The 22,011-nt window shown below is 38.9% G+C and overlaps 1 protein-coding gene across 1 annotated transcript in view; it reads left to right on the top strand.

The window, feature by feature from the left end:
• il17rd (interleukin 17 receptor D) overlaps nt 1-22,011 on the top strand; it is a 28,579-nt gene that overhangs the window by 3,778 nt on the left and 2,790 nt on the right. The window contains 10 exon segments of the mRNA XM_056734801.1: nt 14,169-14,232; nt 14,898-15,023; nt 17,456-17,574; nt 17,681-17,801; nt 18,585-18,629; nt 18,750-18,901; nt 20,241-20,306; nt 20,417-20,471; nt 20,903-21,013; nt 21,814-21,998. Coding sequence (XP_056590779.1) covers nt 14,169-14,232; nt 14,898-15,023; nt 17,456-17,574; nt 17,681-17,801; nt 18,585-18,629; nt 18,750-18,901; nt 20,241-20,306; nt 20,417-20,471; nt 20,903-21,013; nt 21,814-21,998 — 1,044 coding nt within the window.

Genomic DNA, 22,011 nt, shown 5'->3' on the forward strand with positions numbered 1-22,011 from the left:
CATTGTATATACCATCATACCTGCTTTTAGCCATGCAAGTAATTAAATGCTTAAAACGAATCATGTCAAAGCCAAACGATTGTATGATGGATATAAAATGTCTGTTAAACTCGATGCGAAACAAATTCGAACATTTATTTGAGCTTGATTCTTAACGTTGTGCTGTTTCTGATCATTGAACGACCCTCAGGGCTGAAACTGGAGTGTGTTTGTGTTGTGTAGAGGGCCGGTCGCTCCAGTCCTCCCTCGCTCCCTCCCTCTCTCTCTCTCTTGCTCTCTCTCGCCCGGCCGACACACATACTGAAGTCATTATAATCAATTAGCTGCTCTTTGCTCTAATCAAGGATCTGGTGCTGAGTAACTTCCTGTCTGTAGGTTTCAGGCAATGATTTGAGATTATACAGCGTCTGTACAGAAGTTTACAGCTGCCTTTTGCTTTGAGCTCTGGGGTGGATGGGTCTTTTATGTCCTCGGTTTGTGAGCGCCTGTATTGAAACCAAAACGCTGTGTTATCTGTGATCTTCTTTAAGCCTTAATGAAGTCCAGAGCATCTTCCAGTTGTCAAGTTCATGTTGAAGTGAATTAAGGCACGTTCGTGGAACTGTTAGATTTAAGTCCATTTTGTCAAATGCTTTTATCCAAGCTATACGTTTTTTGTATTACTATGTTTGTTTCCTTGGGATCGAGCACAAAAGCTTTGCGATGCAAATAGGCCTCCATCATAAAGCATTGACACATGGCACCATAGCGTTAGCATAAACTTCTTTGGGGATAGTTCACCCCCAAATACACATTCTGCCCTTATGTATCACTCTTGAGTCATTATAAATCTCTTTGTTCAGTTGAACAGAAAACAAGATATTTTGAGAAATGTCTCAGTGGTTTTGCGTTCACGTAATGGAAGTCAATATAGTGCAGTGTTGTTTGGTTATCAATGTTCTTCAAAATATCTTCTCTTGTGTTCCGCATCTTTTAGATTACAGGTCTTAAAGGGATACTTCACCCAAAAATGAAAATTCTGTCATCATTTCATTACCTTCGAGTTGTTCCAAATCTCTATAAATTACTTTGTTCTGATGAACACAGAGAAAGATGTTTGGAAGAATGCTTATAACCAGACTTATTTTGCCCCCCATTGACACCCATAGTAGGGAAAAAACATGGTAGTCAAAAGTGCCCCAGAACTGTTTGCTGTCCTACATTCTTCAAAATATCTTATTTTGTGTTCAACAATATTTTTTCCTACAATGGGAGTTAATGATATCTGATGATTTAGGTGATACCAGGCTGGAAGCTTCAACGTGTTTCCTCTCCTGTGTGTTGTCTATCACGTCTGGCACAGTCCCTGTGTTTTCCATTAGAGCAGAGAGTATGAGCATATAACCCCGGTTCTGTCAACCTTGCACTGGTTACCTATAAAGCATCGCATTAACTTTAAGATCTTGCTTATTACCTATAAAGCCCTACATGGTCTAGCGCCGCAGTATTTGAATGAACTTCTATTGTATTACAGACCACCACGTACATTACGCTCTAAAGGGGTCCTGTCAGTTGGTAATACCTAGAATTTCAAAATCAAGTGCAGGTGGTAGATCCTTTTCTTTATCTAGCGCCTAAACTTTGGAATATTCTTCCCTGCACGGTCCGGGAGGCAGACACACTCTGTCAGTTTAAATCTAGACTAAAGACTCATCTTTTTAATCTTGCATACACTACACCTCCATAATATTAATCCTCAGAGGATTTAGGCTGCATTATTTAGATCAACCGGAACCAGGAACACATCCAACAACAAATGATGTACTTGTTGCATCAAAGAGTGCAGAACAGTACTCTACTCTCAGCCAGTCTTGTCTCTTTGTTCCAAGGTTACCGCAGGATGCAGTTCATGCCCAGACCTGATGGCAGAGCTGAGAATGGGAAGCGGTGACCTGACAAGTGCTAAGAGGATAGAGCTGGATAAAGGACGCGACAACTTTGTTTTTTTCTACAACATTTCAAATGCTATTAGATTGTTAATGATAATCTTTAATTTTTATATTTTTATTAAGCCTTGTTGTGCAAGCACTGATGAGCTTGTGCAGAGGCAGCAGCTTTTGCCAGAGGGGAACTGGAATCCCCTGGTTGGGCCTGGGTTCCCCTGAGGTTTTTTTTCTCGATGGGAGTTTTGGGTTCCTCACCACCGTTTGCATATTGTTTTGCACTATCTGCCTGGCCGGGGGGGCTGCTTTAGAATTCATACTTGTATTAAATGTGTCTCATGTACAGCTGCTTTGTAACAATGAAAATTGTAAAAAGCGCTATATAAATAAAGTTGAGTTGAGTTGAGTTGAGAGAGATGATCTCCCTTTGCCTTTTTGCTCTTCACGGTCACAGGTTTTTGGAAGCCCCTGGGCAGCACCTCGTTCCTCAAATGTGAAACACAAAACTCCAAATCCCACAAGCCCTCCGTTCTCCCCTTGAGGACATTCATTGTTTGTCAGCGGTTCACTCCTGACAGGCGTTGCCGTGATGTGTTTGTCATATCGCTGTTTTCTTCCAGTGCACACAATGTCTATTTTATCACATGGTTCTATTAATCCAGGTCTAAAGAAGAGAAAAATAAAGGGCTGTGTTGAGTATCGTCTCTTGTGTTGTGAAGTTTCAGCGAGCGTGACCGGGCTTGTCTCTGGAAGTATTTCCTGCTGTGTTTACATCCTTTTTAAAGTAACGTGAGTTCTCAACAATAGCCAAAACAAGATACGATCACAATGTTGAAAAGCATCCGAGCTACAAAAGATCTTTACAGGTCTGATGAAAGCTTAACGGATGTAAGTCAGTGTTTTTGTGTTTGTTATGCGGTCAGGTGTGACCTGTATTTCAGGTGAAGCCTGGCTTTCCAAACTGAAAACACGGAATGAACCGTGGTAAATAATGCTGATGCATACTTTAGAGACGGGGTAACATGCTATTTCATGCATTCTGACTTCTTTACACTGTTAAACGTGCTGGCTTCTGAAGCTTGACATGGTCAATTAAAACGAGTTTGAACGTATGATGTAGTATTTCTGTGCTTGATGGTATTAACTTCAGTCAACTGTAGTAAATAAATTGGTATGCTTTAAAGGCACAGTTCACCCAAAAAAGAAAATTCTGTCATCACTTACCCTGTTCTGATGATTGTTCTGATGAGAAAGATATTTGTAAGAATGTTACACACTTTCAGTTCTGGGACGTCATCTACTACCATAGTAGGAAAAACCCCAACAAAATTAGATATTTATACAGGGAAGAAATAACATGCGGGTGAGTAAATGCTCCTCCGTAGCTTTGAACCGCCAGCCTGACAAGCGGGTCTGTGAGCGGCGCCGTAATGGCACTGGACCGGATGGCTGCTTGATGGGCTGGATTATCTTACCCTGTTGCAAGTCTTGTCTATGGTGTATTATGTGTATCTGTTTTTCTCTCCACTTCCCTCGTGTTATGCTGTATTTTTCTTCTTAAATCCATTTCGTTACACTGTACTTGTTATATGTGTAATGACAATAAATTGAATCCAAATCCAAAATGATGACAGAATTTTCATTTTTTGGCATCTAGGACATGTTGAATAGTTTACTATAGTAAATACTGAAGTGTAGTACAGTATTGTTTTCTGTTCTGTTCTGTTTGAGATGACAAGGTTGTTATGGCCAACATAAAATATTGTAGTATACTTGGTATCATAGTTCACTTTAATCAATTGTTACTACACTTCATGTAGGCCGTACTGTAGTATTCTAGTATTCTAGTATTAGTATTATTAACTATAGTGAATTAATAAACCGTAATAAATACTGTACAATACCCTAGTTGAGTTTACTATAGTAAATACTGAGTATTTTTTTGATGTGGCCTTTAACAGCTTTCCACCCAGAATACATCCTCAACCATTTCATGTAGAATACACATGAATTATTCTTTTGTCTGTGAAATAAAATCAATTTTCTGTGTTGAGTGTTTAGATTTGATGATGATGAACACAGCAGCTGTTTAGTTTGTTTGAGAGCTCGGATGGTGTTGGAGACACGTGTTACGTGACTGTGCAGAAGATCAGAAATCAATTCACGACGGTTCAGAGGTCAGTTCATCCCAGCACGAATTCCCGTCCTACTGATCTCAGATCATTCTTGTGACTTCTCTGTGAGACTTCTGTCGGGGATGTCTGGTTTTGGATCAGAGCAGAGATGTACGCCGGAAAACACATCGTGTGCTGTCTGTTAAACACATGACGGTGATGCGCATGTGTTCGTCACGCTCCAGACACACTAGAGAGTGGTTGATTCCCGGCCGGCAGGGGCTCATTGATTTACATGTTGTGTATGCGGAGGCACGTGCGTGCGCTCTAAAGAACGTGTGTTTGAGATCAAAAGTGCACCTCAGCTGTGCGTGAACGGGCTGTGTTTACCAAAATGAGGTGGTTAACATCATCGGGGAGAACGTGGGAGCATATGGGAGCGTTTTAGCCACAGAAGGGTCTTGGGAAGACAGGAAAGGCATGATGGGAAACGGACTTTACCTGTGGTCCCCCTCCAGCGTTTGACCGTATGCCACAGAGACCTTCATTAGACGTTTCCTCTCTGACCCGCTCATCTGGCCTCTCTCTGTGTGTTTTAGAAACGAAGTCGGGAGCTCGGCCAGCACCAAATCATTGTGGAATATATTGAATTTTGAGATATTCTGCAACATATTCCGTTAATTTGTATTTTCTTATATCCTAAAGGACAATATTTGATCTTGCTTTCTGATAACTAAGGAGATCTGAGGAGGTTGTTTCATTTAAGTATCAACTTGTTTCTCATAAGATAATATTAGATATGAAATATAAAAACAAACGAGTGTAATAATTGAAACGCATGAAGAGTACGGAGGTGTTACATGAATGTAGATTGTAGAGGTCGAATAATCTGGATTCGAGTCAATTGATGAGATATTATCTTCAGTAATAATGACTTTTGATTGCAGACTTGACAAATCTAAGATCACTTTGACACATTGTTGACATCTCTTCTCAAACTCAAATGGCAGAGAATCTTTATCTCAGGAGGAATATCTGAGACGACATCAGATTTAAGCAAAAGTTTCTATTTGCTCTCCATTTAATATCATTGATGTCCATTGCACATAATTCTGATATTAAGGCCGTGTTCAGACTTCTTTTTTGAAGCTTCTAGCGTCTGTTTTACATTATAATCCTATCGTGTAAACCGTGATTTCAAAAACGGATTGGAGCATAGTTTTGTGTAAATGTAAATTGAACTTTCACTTTCAATAACTTTTGATTGCCTTTCTGTCGAGAAATTATTATTATTGTTTTAAAATGTTTGACCACTAAGTCATGGTGTTCGGCTGCTGTTGTAAACAAACGATGCCAGCTTTTTTTTTACTAAAAAAGTTTTTCTTGTCAAAAACGACGTTGTGTGTGTTTATGGCCTAATCTGTCGTTTTAGTTTCACTTGTGACTTTATCTTAAGGTCCAATTCTATTAAAGTAGTTGTTAGGTTTATGTGCTAATAAACAGCCAATATGCCAATAACAGACATGCTAATAAGCAACTAGTTAATAGTGAGAATTGGTCCCTATATTAAAGCACTAAGGTCTTTGCAAGTTTTTTTGTATTTGGCGCACGTTTGTACGGTGTCTCTGAATTGTCAAAACGCCCCTCAAAATGCTTGCTACCGATGTGGAAAACACAGAAAATAAAACCCATTCCGGCAGTGTGTAAATGTGATTGACACAACGTGAGATCGTATTATTTTTTTATAAATTTATAAGCAAATTTCCGTCTCAATATGCAATGGCCTTAACCGTGATGTTTCTTGGGAGTATATTTAGTTAAGATATAATGCAGTTTATTGACAACTGAGGTGTGGAGAAACCCAGCATTCCTTCACATTTCACTATTGAATTGTTGGTTGGAGATCTTTGTCATGTCTGCGTGAGCGTCTGATCGTCTGGATGTTTGTAGTTGTCTGTGAGTTCCAGACGTGCTCGGCGAGCACCGTCATTACACAGATGAGAGAAGCTGATACGTGCTCATTAATGTCATGTGATCACCTGAAGCCATGAAGGGAAACGCAGACACACAAATTACATTTCTGTGCTTCACACAAATGCACAAAGTCATGTAGGAATGAGCGCTAGTTTGCGTGAGCAAAAATAATGAGTTAAAATAAGCCTGTTTGTGTGGTTCTGAAGGAACTCATCTTAAAGTCCCAGTCAAATTAAAACTGACAATTCTTATTTTTTCATGAAATATTGAAGTGTTTACAGTAAATAGATTATCAATGTGGCTCATTTTCTTTCTAAATTTCATGTGCCCTCATAATCTTAAATTAAAATCAGCACTTCTGCGCTGGAATGACCGTCCATCTCAAATGACGTAAATTAGACGGCTTGGGCGGAGCATCCGTAAGCTCCTCCCCTTCTACTGTCAGTCTGCTGCCAGCTTCATTTCAAAATGCAACGGCTATTTTTACACAGCCAATCAAATCGCAGGGGAAAACGCAAGCCATTCCCACTAATTTTCTCCTTTGAAATTCCTTTACACTTGGAAATGTGTCAGAATACGGAAGTAAAAACGATCGCAACTTCCGGTTCACAGGGACTTTATAGTCACATTGTGTTTAAAAGCATTTGCCTGCTCTCATAGTCGGAAGCTTAACTATTCAGGACTGATCTGTGGTAATTGTTAGCATGATGTATATCAACATATCATCCGATATGTAGAACGGTGCACAAATGTGATGATGAAGAACACGACCAAGACACCAACAGCAAACACAAGCAAATGTGAAGGTCCTAGAAAATGTCTGTTTTTCGATATGAGATTGGAGACACATGTGGGGATAATAAGAAACGTGTGTTTGAGATCTGCTCCGCGGGGTTGTGGTCGTGTTTGGTCATATCAAATGCTTAAATGTGCTCGTTTCTGTTCCTTTTGGATGTTGGAGGAGAGCTTGAACTGATTCCAGAGGTCTCGTCTGTAGAGGAGAGGTGAATTTGTCAAGTGTGACTTGACCTGTGTTGCCTTAAAGCTTCACCCAGAAAATAAATATTTATTCCTTCTTGGTATGGTTGTGAACTTTTTTGTGACTCTTTCTTCAGTGGAACTTGAAAGAAGATATTTTGAGAAATGTCTCTGTGGTTTTTTGTTCACACAATGGAAGTCAATGGGGTTCAGTGTTGTTTGATTATCAACATTCTTCTAATTGTCGTCTTTAGTGTTCTGCATAAGAAAGAAACGCATGCAGGTTTGACCTGACATGAGGATGAATCATTTTCGGCTGCACTTTACATTTAAATAATGTTCAATATATCTTAAAAAATCTCATAATATGGTAAATGCAAGATGTAGGCAGGATTTGTTTTTGTATTATAACAATAAAAATATATTTGAAAGGAACTTATTGAACAATGAAATGTTTGTAATGTCTCCACCACATCATTGTGATTGAATCCAGCGCTGAACTTTTTCAATCGCTGCTTCTTTTATTTTCTTAGCAATTTGTTGGAGAAACAGCGAGAAGTTTTTGTTTGTTTTCACAGCACTGGCGAACAAGCCCCTCGAGAGCAGAACGTGCTCACATCAGCCAGATCTTAAGTGCATTATAAGACAAACATACTGATAGAGAACCGCTGCCTCAATCTAATCCCGACGGCTCTTCTGCGCTGGATTCATCTCATGAGACGGGATGTGCTTCCATCCGCACCTCAATCTGGCCCGTCTGATGTTTCATTTCTTATGTTTGTGACATGCACTTCAAGTGTTTTTCTTGTCGAGATTACGCATGCAAATGTATTTTATCTTTTTTCATATCAGACTATTCTAGGATCCGGTTTCTCTATTTCTGTCATATTGGGATGATACAGGTATAGTTCTGAGAGACTCGCAGCTAAACTTGAAACCAAACGCTACCCAGTAATTTAGTCTGTTCTCATGTCGAGGAGATTAACCCCCGATCCCGAAAGAATAGCAGCGCTGTCCTCTTTGATCGATCACTGGTCGGATATCCCATGATGCTCTATGTTACCTTCAGCGAATAGAAACTGATAGTATGTGTGCTGTTTTCTGCGCAGGGGTGAAATCCCAGGAGGATGAGTTTCCTTTGAGTCGGGTGGGAGAGGAATGAAAGATCAAACGCACAGATCTCCTCCGGGGTAAAACAGGCTGTGCTGGCTCATCCGCCGCAGTCTCCGTATGGGTTCAAGCTAATTCTTAAGAAGAACCATCTACACTTTTAACAGCTGGCGGAGTCCTCATTAAATTAAGTGCATGTGCGAGGTTACGTGCCAACAAAAAACATGCTGTTCTCACAAAACCATGTACTGTTTAGGCAAGAAAATATATTTGTGTAGTATGTAGGGATGCATCGATTTTAACAAACAACTATAGGCAGACAGTACTATACAATACTAGCTAGTTTTTCTGCATTCATCTATTTTACTGAACATGAATATGATCCATTTAACATAAAGGGGCACAACTGTAAATTGCCTAAATCTAAAAGTAAGTTGAGATAAAAATACAATAGGGCAACATTACAATCTTCAAAGGTAATTTTTGCTATTATTAAAAACAATAACAATTCATCCTACAAATCTGACTTAAAATTGATAATGTCTTTAATATATTTAAATAAAGTCTGTGCTGTTGCTATTTACATTAACTATTTTGCAAAGAGGAAAAAAATAGGATATTCACACATCCAACTTATTGACTCCATGCAGTTAATTAATAAACTAGGGAGCTGTGAAATCTGTTTGATTTTCGGCCTTTTTCATGCTATTGCCGATGGTGTTAAATTAATCCAATATCGGCCGATTGAAAACGGCGGACGATACCTCAGAGCATCCCTCATAGTATGTACTGTATGCGGTAAATGTTTGAGTTGTGCGGTCGACTTTAAGGTCATCAAAAGATGTCAGATGTGTTTGTGAGAGGAAATAAACACTCGAGAGAGTTTGCTGTGAAGTTTCAGAAGATATAATTATAGTTATTATTCAGAGAGAGCGAGAGAGAGAGGAACACCTGGTTAGATCAGACTTTGGTGTGGTACAGGAAGAACTCACACACTTCATTTCCCACCTGCCATCACTGTGTTCAGACACGCTCGTATCTCATCAGCCCACACAATAGTCGACCATAATGGCACCATACAAACCATGCCAGGTGTGTGTGTGTTCAATGGGGGCTGATTCATAAATAAAGTAAAACAGTTATACTGATTGTTTATGAATTGAACTGATTTTTTCTTCACATACTTGACTTGCCGTAGTGCTTGAAAGTAACAGGCATGGGCCGAACACCGCTTTCAAGGTATTCCGAGGTTGAAAGAGTCAAGGTTTCAAAACCACAAAAATTTTCTGAGCTGTGTTATGTGACGCAATGTTGGATGTTCAGGCGTAATTTATGACAGTCCAGTAGAAAAGTTGTTTGTAAAACCACAACACTTTTGTTAAAGGTTAACACACTGTCAGAATCTCATACAGGCCCATGCCTACTGGGGAGTGATCCGTTTTTGAGAGACCAGTGAATATTATCGTCATTTTCAGCCAAAATGCATTTTTTCTTTTCAATGCCAATGGATTAGGCATGTTTGCTTGCTTTCAGTTTTGTTTTTAGTAAATTAAGAGTTTGGTTCTAAAACAAAAAACGCGGTGTATACAGGGGCGGGCTACATGAGACCAGTTTTATTGCACTCATTCTTTTTGTTGTACTTGTGTTGTTCCAATTGCTTCCATTTTTTACCTCATTTGTAAGTGTATTTGGATAAAACATCTGTTAAATGACTAAATGTCAATGTACATGCAAGATGAGATAACTCAGTCATGTTTTTTTATTGTGCATTCCAATGAATATCAATCAAACTCCAGCTGGTCTGTTGTGATTTAAGCCACAATAACTAAAAAAATAAACATGAAAACGTAATAAAAAAAGATTTTTAATGAGATTTTTCATTTTGGTACCAAACTCTTCAAATAAAGTTGTTAATTTATGCAAATGTATCTAATTAGCTCTGATTAATTTGTTATATAAATTTTTGCTCAGATGTTGCTCTCTTATACATTTTTAGTAGATTTGATGGAGTTCTGTGTTGTGTTTCATTTGGGTATTGAGATATTTCACTTTGGAGAAATAAATGAGAGCGTTGAAGCACGTGAAGAGTCTGGACGTGTATTGTAGAGGTCAAATCATCTGGTTTTGAGTAAATTTGATGAGGGATGTTTGACTTTTGAGATCTTCAATACCATTTGCAAAACAGTCTCGTCATGTGTTCTCTTTTATTTTCACTGGGCGTTTAATGATGTGAGTTATTAAACAAAAGGCACACAGTCCTCCCTCTTTTACGGTCACCTAATAAGGCCCAATAAAACACGGGACCCTTGTTTGACCGAGTGCTGACCTCCTGGTTTTACCTCACGGCAACAGTTCTGCTCATTTGTCACATGGGATGCAGCACGTTTATGAGCTCTACTCTCAGCACCCCCGGCCCAAATTGTCCATTTGAAGTTTTATTTCAAACGACTGCCGAGGCTGTTAGTGCACAGAAACGTCCCGACCACTGCAGAAAGTCTTCAAGACGCGGCTCTCAGCGGGACGAGCGGCCCGCAGGTACAAAGGGAACGGGTGGAGGAGGTGTTGCTTGTTGAGGAAGGTCGTAAAAAGGTGTCGGATAGAGAGTGACAGACTTGTTAGGATGCATTGTACCCCCCCACTCGCTTTTCTTTACTCGCAAACACATTCCCAGCTGAAATCTTAGTGCCGCGTGCTTTAAATGTGTCGCTTACGATGTAAGAATAACGCTTTTAGGACATTTAGCGATGTCAAATCACTTTTAATGTTACAGCAAGAACGCATTTGACAACATGAGCTGCGTTTATGAAGAAAGATTTTAGATGATTAGATTCAACTTTATTGTCATTACACATATACAAGTACAGTGTAACGAAATGTAGTTTAGGTCTAACCAGAAGTGCAATTAGCAAGTGCAGGATATACAGTGTGAATAAATACAGAATACAATATTAGGAAAATACTATACAATGGGCATGTACTATGAAAATATGACAGTCGGTATGTGCTATGAACAATATAAACAGAAGGATATATACTGTGAACATTAATGTACAGGAGGTTATGAACAGATAACAATATAGACTATACAATAGTGCAAGTGACTTGAGTGTGCATTAGTTACAGACATTAGCTTTTAAAGTTACAGTGCAGTAGATGAGTTGATGCGGTTATTAAAGTTACAGTGCAGTAGATGAGTTAATGCTGGTTATTAAAGTTATAGTGCAATACATGAGTAGATGCAGTTATACATTTACAGTGCAGTTGATGAGTTAGTGCAGTTATTGAAGTTACAAAACAGTTCATCAGGTGCTTTTTTAATTCCTCATTTAATTACTCAAATTGTTTCATAAATATCAAACAAGAGTATAATTCAAAATGGTTGCACAACAAAATAAAAAACTTAGGGTTCTGGATTTGTTAAAAATAAGACCAGAAGTAAAGGAATGATGTCATAGTTGTTTTTATTGTCTGGCATGACAATGAATTTGTTTATAGTGTACATTTTGAGAAAGAGAGAAAGTGATGTTTTCTGATGTTGTTCATTTATTTCAATACTTGTTTGTTTAATACTTTGACAGTTTGAATATATACACAATCATGCCAATAGAATGCTTTTATTATATGAACGATAAACAGAGTCTGCCTCCGAAATCGACTACATTCATACTATATAGTAGGCGAAAATGAGTCATCATAGTATGTCTGAAACCTTAGACTCCGCCCAGATCGGATGGACGCTTTTCTATCCCGCTTTTTCTATCTATATATTCATACTACTCCCACTCATACTTTATAGAGAAATAACAAGAGACAAAGTATTATATTGAGAAACATTGAACAGATTTTCTTATTCAGACTCTTATCTTTATTTTTTTGATTCTTATATAATTTTTCCTATTATTATTATCATGTGTATTTGTTTATAATTGAAGGTTTTAATGCCTTGTCAGATGGGCCGGTGCAGTTGTCAGAGGTGTGTGTTTGTGTTGATTGGCTGCAGGTGTGAGGGGTCTGTCCCGTGGTCCTCAGGGGTCCCGCTGGGCTCTCGGTGTTAAAAACCACAGGACAGGACGACAGGGGCCATTAGTGCAGCCCTGAGCCTGCTGACTTTCTCACTTTATTCTCATGCTAAATGAAGAATTAGTGAGTTCACCCCCTCTTCCTCCAGGGCTGTAAAAAAAATCCTCTTTCTTTTGCAACCTTATGTCCCTCAATTTAAAAGTTATGCCGGAGGCTCCGAGACAAATTACTTTGTGCTTTTATTCCCTTTACTTCATTAACTTGGAGAACTGTAACGTTAAACGTTCAGAAGAGTGTTCCTAATAAAAACTAAGGATGCGTTTTTTTACTAAAGCACCGCATGATCACGAATGATGACGTTTTTAACGTGTGTGTGTTTTTTTTTGTGTACTCGTACATCATTGTTTGCTTTTTAAATGGTAAGCTGGTAGATTTAAAGGAGAAGTTTAAAATAAGCCCCCATTGAATTTCCATAGTAGGAATATAATGACTGTGGAAAGTCAGTGGGTGCTTATTTTAAAGTGAACTACTTGAAGAGATTTGATCATAAAATGTCGTCCCGTTAGACTCATTCATGGTGGTCTGTATGTAGTCCCTCTTTTTTCCCCCCATTCTCTCCGGTCGTACATCTGGTGCAGGTACGCGGTCAGCGAGACGGCCGGGTCAGGAGGTCACGCCCTCATCAGTACACATCCTGTGGAAATGAGGGGCTGAGGATGTCATTAAGAGCGTTTTGTCTTGGACATATGTTGGTGAGGTTTACTCACAGCATGTTTGTAAGCAGATAGGTCATTGGGAGGGGATGTTTTGGTATTAAGGATAAGTGCTTATGCTCAATTAGACACTTTGGAAATAACTTTGGTTTGAGGGACTCTGCTATTGGTTTAGTGGAGGAAGTCCACAGATCTGTTAACTAAACACTGATAAATGCGTAAGACGTTTCTCAAGGCGTTTCACGTGCTGCATAAATTATTATCAAGTAAGGAAATATGCCACCGACGTTTGCAGGATTGACAACAGCAATGTTTTAAAATCATTGTTTGAGACACAATGTTGTGTGAGAAAATGAATGATTACCTGTATGTGTTTGGAGATAAATTGACTGTAGAGGGAATTCAAGATTTTGAAAATAAAAATGTATTCCCTGGTTGAAGTAAATCTATTGGTCATTTCTCTTTATTTTCATTTTCAGGTTTGTTTAAATTCAAGTGTTTGAAATGAAAGCATCATATTTTTACCCCAAAAACAACACAACTTTATCTTCCAGCGCAGGGCTGTACTGTTATGGAATGAACTTTTTGCAGTAGTTTTGATTCTGTGTTCTCAACCGACCGTCTGGAAGGGTCTTCCAGCCCGTTATCTCAGTATCTGATTCTTTGTTACAGCTCATCTCCTGGGACGAGTGAATTGTGTCCCGTTCCGCCAGTCGAACAACTTCCTTTATACAAGAGAACATGGCGTGCGATACGATCTGTGACATACGCGGTGGAAATGTCCCGAGAACAGAGCTCATTTAGCGTTGTTCCACATTCGTGAAATCCCCTCTCAGAATATACATCCTTTATTTTTATCATCCCTATTTTATTGATCTTCTCTTTGTTTTTGCACATCCGTCCCGATGTGACACACAGATTACAGAGCGCTCGGGTCTCGTCTGCTTCTGTCACGCAAGCCTGTTTGTTTTGACTTCTTTTGATGCACCTCACATCTCTGTTCTTGAATCTGCCGTAAGCCGTCATTATCTCACCCGTGTTTATGAGCGGCTGATTCTGGGTCAGTGAATGAGATTCAGCGTTTGGCACGGATCGCAGTGTTGTCGAGTGCCAGGAGTCTCATAATTGTGGGATTCTTTGCTGCGGCTGTCACCACATGAAGTGCGGGTGGTTTCTGAACACTTCGGCTCACATTCCTGTTACACAAGTTACTGTTTGTTTCTCGATGGAGTCTCGACACCATTCCAGTGAAGTTTGGATGTTTTATTTACTTGAAGTGGAAGTGAGAGGCGTGTAATATAACGTCTTATGCTTCTGTTCTCTCTCTCTCTCTTTAGGGAACTTACTCGTCCATCTCTGATGAAAACGGTCGCAAAATTGGAGTCACATTTCGATATGACAGTAAGTCTTTTTTTGGACCTGTGACTGTACTGTTCACTTGGAAACTCACAAACACATTTCAGCCCAAACTTCTTTGTATAAAGGAACTTATTTGGCTTTTTTTGCCTTCTTTTAATGTTACTTAGGAACATTTTTATGTCTGTAATGCAAAGCCAATTGCAAATGCAGTCAAGTCTCCATCTTAAAGTATTCATGGTTCCATAAGTAGTATTTCTGTATTTTTCTGTAAATAAATGAAATAGATTTGTGATATTTGGTTGGAATGACTTGTGTTATGTGTTTTCTGACATTGATTCCAATTTTCTTCTTGAAGGGAAAGTTTACTCAAAAAACATCATTCATTTACCCTCATGTGGTTTGAAACCTCTTTGTGACTCTTTCTTAAAATGTAAATATATAAAATATATTTTTTGTGTTCTTCCGAATGAAGTCGCACAGGTTTTAAATTACATGATGGTAAAGAAAAAATAAATTTCATTTTAGGGTAAACTATCTTTTAAATATTTGTTTTTCATTTTCAGATTTGTTTTTTTAATAAAGTTTTAGTTCATTTGCATTATGCTGATATATCGTCATTAACTTGATTAATCGAGAATTGGTGACATCCTGAGTTCTATAGTGTTCAAAAGACTGTCTCATTCTGATTTCGTTCATATCCAAATTAGACTGCTCACTCAACTGGAATCCAGCGGGGAAACATGCCATCCATGAGGTGAAGAACATCACCTTCAGTCACCTGTCCTGCAACAACCAGGCGGCCGTGGTGGTCCGCTGGATGGCCAGCCCCCTCGGTAGGTTTTTTTCTGCTCATACCCTGTTATGCGAGCCTTTTGAAGTTTTAAAGTAGTCCATTATATTATGATCCAATGATGGATACTTTGAACATGAACTTTGTGAAAAGTCACAGCGTTCCTTTCAAAAAAGAACTGAGAGCATGTTCTATTACCATGCTCCATTTTGTTTAAGAGGGACATTATCAGGATGAAAAATCCATACTGGGATTTCTGGGAATGTTGAGTTGTAACTGGAAAGATCTCATGAGGGTTCTGTTGACGGCGAAGTTGATGTCCCCAAACAGTCCTGCAAAGACTTCAGACTCCACGTCTGCGCTTTCCATTAGCCTCCACACGCTCATTGCAAAGCAGAGGCATTTTAAAGTGCACGCGGGTGATTTATCTCTGTCTATCTCCGGCCTGGAGAGAGTGGAACAGGAGAGCAGCTCAGAGAAAAATCTTGGCCTTCAAAGAGAGTTCCTCGTCCTGATCAAAGGCTTCCCTCCTGCCTGACAGTCCTGCCGATCCGTCCAAGAGACGGAGAGAGAGAGATGGGCACACAGGGCCGCTGTGATTTCCGTGCCGTTAGGAATGTGTGCGTGTGTGGTGAGAGAAAGACGGGGGCGTCCTTTGCTTCCGTCTGACAGCGTGCTATTGAACTGGGTAATGTGAGATTTTTCCTGGCGGACGGGACAATGTGTGCTGTTGTTCACTGGAGGTTAATCCCTGTGACTGGGGCAGGACTGGACACAGCTCAGGTGGATGTCAAAAACCTCTTTGAGTGAGGCCTCTTTCCACAACATTTGAGCCTACAGGACACTTCTGTCATTTACAAAAGTTACCATGGTAATTTATGTGAAAAGTAAATGGTAATCATTTTTATAAGTTGTACTGCAGATGACATTGTTAAACTAAGAAAAAGCATATTTCATTTGCCCTTACCACGGTTTAACTGTAAAGTCAAACATTTACTTAACCGCCATAAGAACCATAGTTTACCATGGTAATTGTGGTAATACGTATGTTATACAGTTGGTTACCAGTAATACCAGAAAATACATGTTTACTTTACTTTTACTATAGTAAAACAATGGTAATGTTTATGTCATTTACACCAGATGACTTTCCTAAAAAACATTTTGGAGTAATTTGCATATCAACGTTTACCATGTTTTTCATAGTAAAGGTAAATTCAATGTTACTGCACATATTATCAGAATCAGAATGAGCTTTATTACCAAGTATCTTTACACACACGAGGAATTTGACTTGGCGACAGGAGCTTAGTGCAGAAGAAAGTGTACGCATGGTGCAAACATAGATGAAAGAGATGAATTATACATTAAGATAGAAAAAAAGGAAAGTTAAATAATAACAATAATGCACTATATACAAAAGTAAAAAATATAGACAAAAAACAACATATCATTGTTTAAATTATGGTTACGCTGTTGATTTTTGTGGTGAGACCCAGTGTTGAGTGTAACTAGTTGCGAAGTTATTACTCGACCATCATGTCCCCCCCTGAATCACATAACTAATCAAGCATGATATAGAAAGTAAATGGCAATAAGTAATTAAATACTTTCGGAGAGAGTCATTTGTATAGCAATCTTATTACACTATTGAATATGTAATTGGTAACTAGTGATTAATTACTTCTTCAGAGTAACTTAGGTGAGACTGGTGAGACCACCTGTTTTTTTTTTTTCAAATTTCAATTTTTGTGTGACAGAAAAAGTCAATGTGAGTCGTATAGCTGAATCATTTTTATTTTTGAGTTGGATTTTCCCCTAAAGTTTCCATGTGCAAGACACTTGAGAATAAAGAAACCGAGGGGAATTGAAAGTGCACACGCAGTTTCGCGGCTTTTTTCCACCTTCAGTGGGTTTTTTTTTTTTAAGGTTGTGAGATGTTATCTGTAGGCTGGTGGAGGTGTGGAGTTACACCCCTGTACAAAGACCGAGTCCTCGCGCCCGCTCCCCGCTGCGGTAATCGGAACCACACGGAATGTGTGCGGGACCTTTCTTCCTTCTTTCCTCTGTGACCGATAAGACTGAAATCTAATTAAAAGAGAGGAAGGTTGGCACACTTTAAAGGGCACGAGAACGCTATGCTCTTATTTTGTCGATGTGGTAAAGCGCTAAAACAGCAGGACTAAAGAAAAGAGATCAATGATTCGGGCTTTGACCTCAACCTCTTAGAGTTTTGTGACAGTGCTGAAGGTTTATGACAGGAGACATTCTGTAAACATCTTGCACATCTGTGCTGGAGAAAACATCAGATTTCCGCTGAAACCGTCTCGCTTTACTTTGTTTTAAAGAGACGAACACAACTACACAACATGCAAACACATCTTAAATAATGTCTTGGAATAAAATAACGAAGGCATTCATCTTTCAGTCACTCTTATTTTCATATTTGTAAAGATTTAAATTTTGATTCATCAGGTATTGAACACATCAAAGGGTTCAGAGTGTATCTGGAGGACAAAAACCCAGAGGGAAAACAGTGCCAACATTTGATCCTCAAAGATCCACGACAGCTTAATTTCTCCTACAAAACCGCTGTAAGTATATGAGCTAAATAAACACATGAATCAAACGGTGTGCATTTCTGTAAAGGAAACAATCACTTCACAACAAACAAAGTCATTTTCTTGTTTTTCTGTACAGAGGATGAGCTCTCAACCCTTCTTGGGTCTGGCGTTCGAGACGGACTACATGGTCAGAATTGTGCCGTTTCCCACGTTCTTGAACGACAGTTTCTTTCCTCCGTCGTTTCTGCGCACTAACAGTGAGTGTCGGGCGGACACAAACTCACAAACACATACAAAATACTGTACACAAACACGGATGAATTCATTTTAAAGACCGTTTCATGGGACACACGCTCCTGACCCCTAGTTAACTTCCGGTTTGTGTTTGGCTCGTGTCATTAATATAGCTATTTAATTTAATTTATGCTAATATTAATTTGTATTATTATTTAACTGTACAATAATTGTATTAAATTAATGATTTGTGGAATTTTGTTGTATGTTCAAATCGTTGAATGGGTCCTGTAGTTTAGTCGCATATAAAGAAGCCATCTTGTACATTTACATCTAGTGGTTGAGCTTGGTATCGCAGTCTAAATTTAAAATATTGGAGAGAGGAGTAAGTCAAGAAACGCTTCTCGGTTTCTTTTGATTGTTATAAGAAATAATCAACAGGCTCTTTATTGTTTGTGAATGTGTACCGGAAGTTCAGCTGGGGGTCACAAAGTGCGCATGCGCAGTAACGTTTGTTTATGTTGTCAAGATGAAACCGTCTATACATTACATTCTGAAATGTTAGTCTAATGGTAAACATTTTTGAAACATACAATTTTATTTTTAATTTTTATTTGGGGTGAAATTCTTGTTTGCATCTTGTACACATCATAAAGTATGCGTCTTAATCGAATTCTATTTACACAAATACAGTTAAACGGTCTGGTACACAGATTTGCTCTTTTTTTCTACTATGTTATGTTGTTGTTTTAAAATGATTGTAGTGGAAAATAAAAAATCTGTCATTTGTATGTTTTGTTCTCAAGGTTGTGAAGGGCTGCTCGGTCCAGATAACCTCGTCTGCAAACCATGTGAGTTCTTCGCACAAAACAAAGACGTCAAGTCTGATTCATCAGTTTAAATACAGCGTGTGAGACTCTGATTATTCTCTCATAACAAGCTGACCTGAAATCTGTGTGTTTCTCTGACAGTCTGGAAGCCAAAGATGCTGAATGTCTCCCAGCTCGGCACTAATTTGCATGTTGTGTTTGACCACGCCCCCTCCACGTTTGGCTTCAGCCAATACTACCTGTATTACAAGCTCAGACAGGAAGTTCCCTTCAGACTCAAACGCTGTAAACCTGTGAGTATTTGAAACTTTATTTGATCTAGATGTTTGCATTGCAAGTCTTTTGAAGTTATAAGAGAGTTCATTTAAATGGATACGGCTGCTCTACGGCCTTCAGCCAATCATTAAAGACTGACAGCTCTCTGGGGGCGGGGCTCCGTACAGAGCGTTTTAGAGCTTCAAAAAAGAAATTCTTTACATAACAAATAAAAAGTCTTACGAGTTTGAAAGGACAATGACCCTGTTGTTGTTTTTAAGTGCGGTGTAAGTTCTTTAAGAGCACTTTTCGTGTGTTTGGTGATGATTTGCGTGTTTGTGTGATTGTGTAACTGTAATTCTTGGCATATTTGTTGGTCTCTGGTGTTTTGCTCACACGCAGCTGCTGTAGATGGAAGTGAGATGTGGAGGGTTAATGCGTGTAAAGTTGTTCACAGACAGCTGCTGTAATAAGCGCTCATGTCCGGGCGTCTCGCGGAGCCCTCGGGCCGCGGGGGACACGTTTTTCCTCGCTCTGGTTGTGATGGAAACGTGAAGAGAGAGACCCGAGTGCTTTCACAGCAGTACTTTGTCACTTAGAAACTGTGCTGCCGGACCATTGAAGAGCTTTTTCTTTTCGCTTTGGCCAAGTTTAGGAGTCACTCTCTTGAAGGAATAAAACATGGGGGATGAAGAGAAATAAAAATGACATGAAATATAATTTGGGAAGCCCCTAGTGATGGGACCTCATTTCTTCATTGTAAGGTATAAAAGTATTGTCCCAGTTCTTCTGAGAGTCATATCTGTGTCTTTGCTGGGCGGCATTGTTTGTAGCGATAAAAGAATGAAATGTGAGGTGAGTGAAGCCACCAGCGGGGGATTCCTCCACATGCTTTATGGAGATTGAGTTTCTCAGCTTCTAAGTAATAACACCTCTTCATAAGTACATGTCATCAACCTTTCGGAAGACTACGCCGGCCTGGTTTGTGACTTCTAAGATGAGCTTTAGGACTGAATGAGATATTTCTGTGAACAGATCCATTTTCCTTCGGATATGGCCATAAAGTTGAACATGAAGCGTGGCATTGTCAAGCATTTTCTTAGCCGTCCTTCTATTAAGGAAGTTCACAGCACCGTAAAATAATTTTGGGATGTAACAGAGATTCAGTGAATTGTTTTATGAAGCCTGTTCACACCAAAAGCGATGACTTTAACTGTGAAGATTTGAAGGGATGAACTGTATGAGAATAGTGGAATCACAGTTTTGTTGAGCAAAACAAGAGTTTACATTCAAACCAGTGTAAATGTCAATTATTCTGTTAAACTTTAATTCCAGTGATGTTAACTCTTTAAATAGTGTCTGACATCTTCCCGTCAGGAGCAGAATGGCCCCAGGACTACTTGTGTTTTACAAGACGTCACTCCAGGAACTTACGCAATCGAGGTGAGTTCATCTTAACCTTTTGTTTTTTTGGATTGATAAATGCACGACGCTCCAAATCAAACATATGAATGGAAAAGTGCAACGAATTGATTTTGTTTTCATGTCTGCAGCTTCGTGATATTAACAACACAACCAGAAGACAGACGCAGTATCACGTCAGCCAAGGTATTAAATATCATTAAATAAAACTAAATCTGTATCATTTCCAAATAAATCAGATTTTACTATCGAGATCATTATAAGAAAAGAGTTTTATTATAGTTTTATTTTTGTTTTTGCTATTAGTTGATTTTTTTTAAGCACTTTTATTACAATTTTCTTAAGTAATAGTATCATGCGTTAATTTATTTTTAATATTCTTATATTTTATTTCAGATATATAGTTTATTTTTATCTTTTATTTAAATTGATCATTTCAATACAATGACTGAACTTAATTTAAAGGGAAACATTTTTTAAATGAAGTGACTTTAAGTGGATTATAATATTTAGTTTTATTTTCAATAAATAGAGAACTATAATAACCTTGATTTGAAGTGGTGTAAATCTTAAATTTCATTTCTGTTGCGTGTGCTGACGTCTGTTATTTGTTTTAGTTCATTCTCCGTGGGCCGGACCGATCCGAGCCATGGCCATCACCGTTCCTCTGGTCCTCGTGTCTGCCTTTGCCACCCTCTTCACTGTCATGTGTCGTAAGAAACAGCAAGGTGTGTGTCCGCTCGAAGACTCGTGTTTCCTCTTCAACTCGCTTTTGTTGAGAATGTGTAAAGTGATCTGTGTAATCTCACAGCATTGATGGAGATTAATGTGAGATGGAATCCAAGCGCTTGTGTTCGTGTCGCTCTGTCTGCTCTGCTTGTTTCAGACAAAAGATCCTCCTGTGAGCCCATTAGTGGCGCACAAATCTTACAAAGCAAAATTCATTACAAGTACATGTGCGTGTTCTTCAGAATATCACATAGATTGTCGACTGATGTTGTTCGGTGGGCACTTTCTACAGTTGCTAGGCGGTCACAAGTGTGTGTGGTCAGGTGACTTCATTCAGTGTGGTTTATGGGATTTGTTTGTTTATTTTTACTGAAACAAAAATAGACAAATGTTTTATTTGATTCCATTAAAAAGTTAGGTAGTTACTGTAGTACAATGTGGTAAACACTCTTTCATATTTACTCTGGTAAGGTTCAAAAACATTGCTGTACATACACTTTTTTTAACCACGCAATTGTAAAGTATACTTAAGTGTTTACTACCGTTTAACAGTTTACTATAATTAATATATCATAAAATACCGTAGTACAAATGAACAAAATGTAGTCGTTACTACGGCACACCACATTTAAGCCCAGTTTACTATAGTAAACACTAAAGCGTCATACAGTGTTTTTCCATTCGCTTGGCTTCTCATCATATGGAAATAATATATGCACTAGACTGTACACGCTACAAATCTCAACAATTCTCTTGATCCTGGTTAGACTCACGTCTCTGATCCTGAATTCTTCTGCAGAGAATATTTACTCCCACCTGGACGAAGAAAGCTCGGAGTCGTCCTCTCAGACCACCGCTCTGAACGCTGACAGACCCTGGCCGAGACCCAAGATCTTCATCTGTTACTCCAGTAAAGACTGTCCCAAACATCTCGCTGTCATCCAGAGCTTTGCTTTCTTCCTGCAGGACTTCTGCGGCTGTGAGGTGAACAGACGTT

The sequence above is a fragment of the Triplophysa dalaica genome, chromosome 21, assembly GCF_015846415.1.
Source record: "Triplophysa dalaica isolate WHDGS20190420 chromosome 21, ASM1584641v1, whole genome shotgun sequence".
Classification (NCBI taxonomy): Eukaryota; Metazoa; Chordata; class Actinopteri; order Cypriniformes; family Nemacheilidae; genus Triplophysa; species Triplophysa dalaica.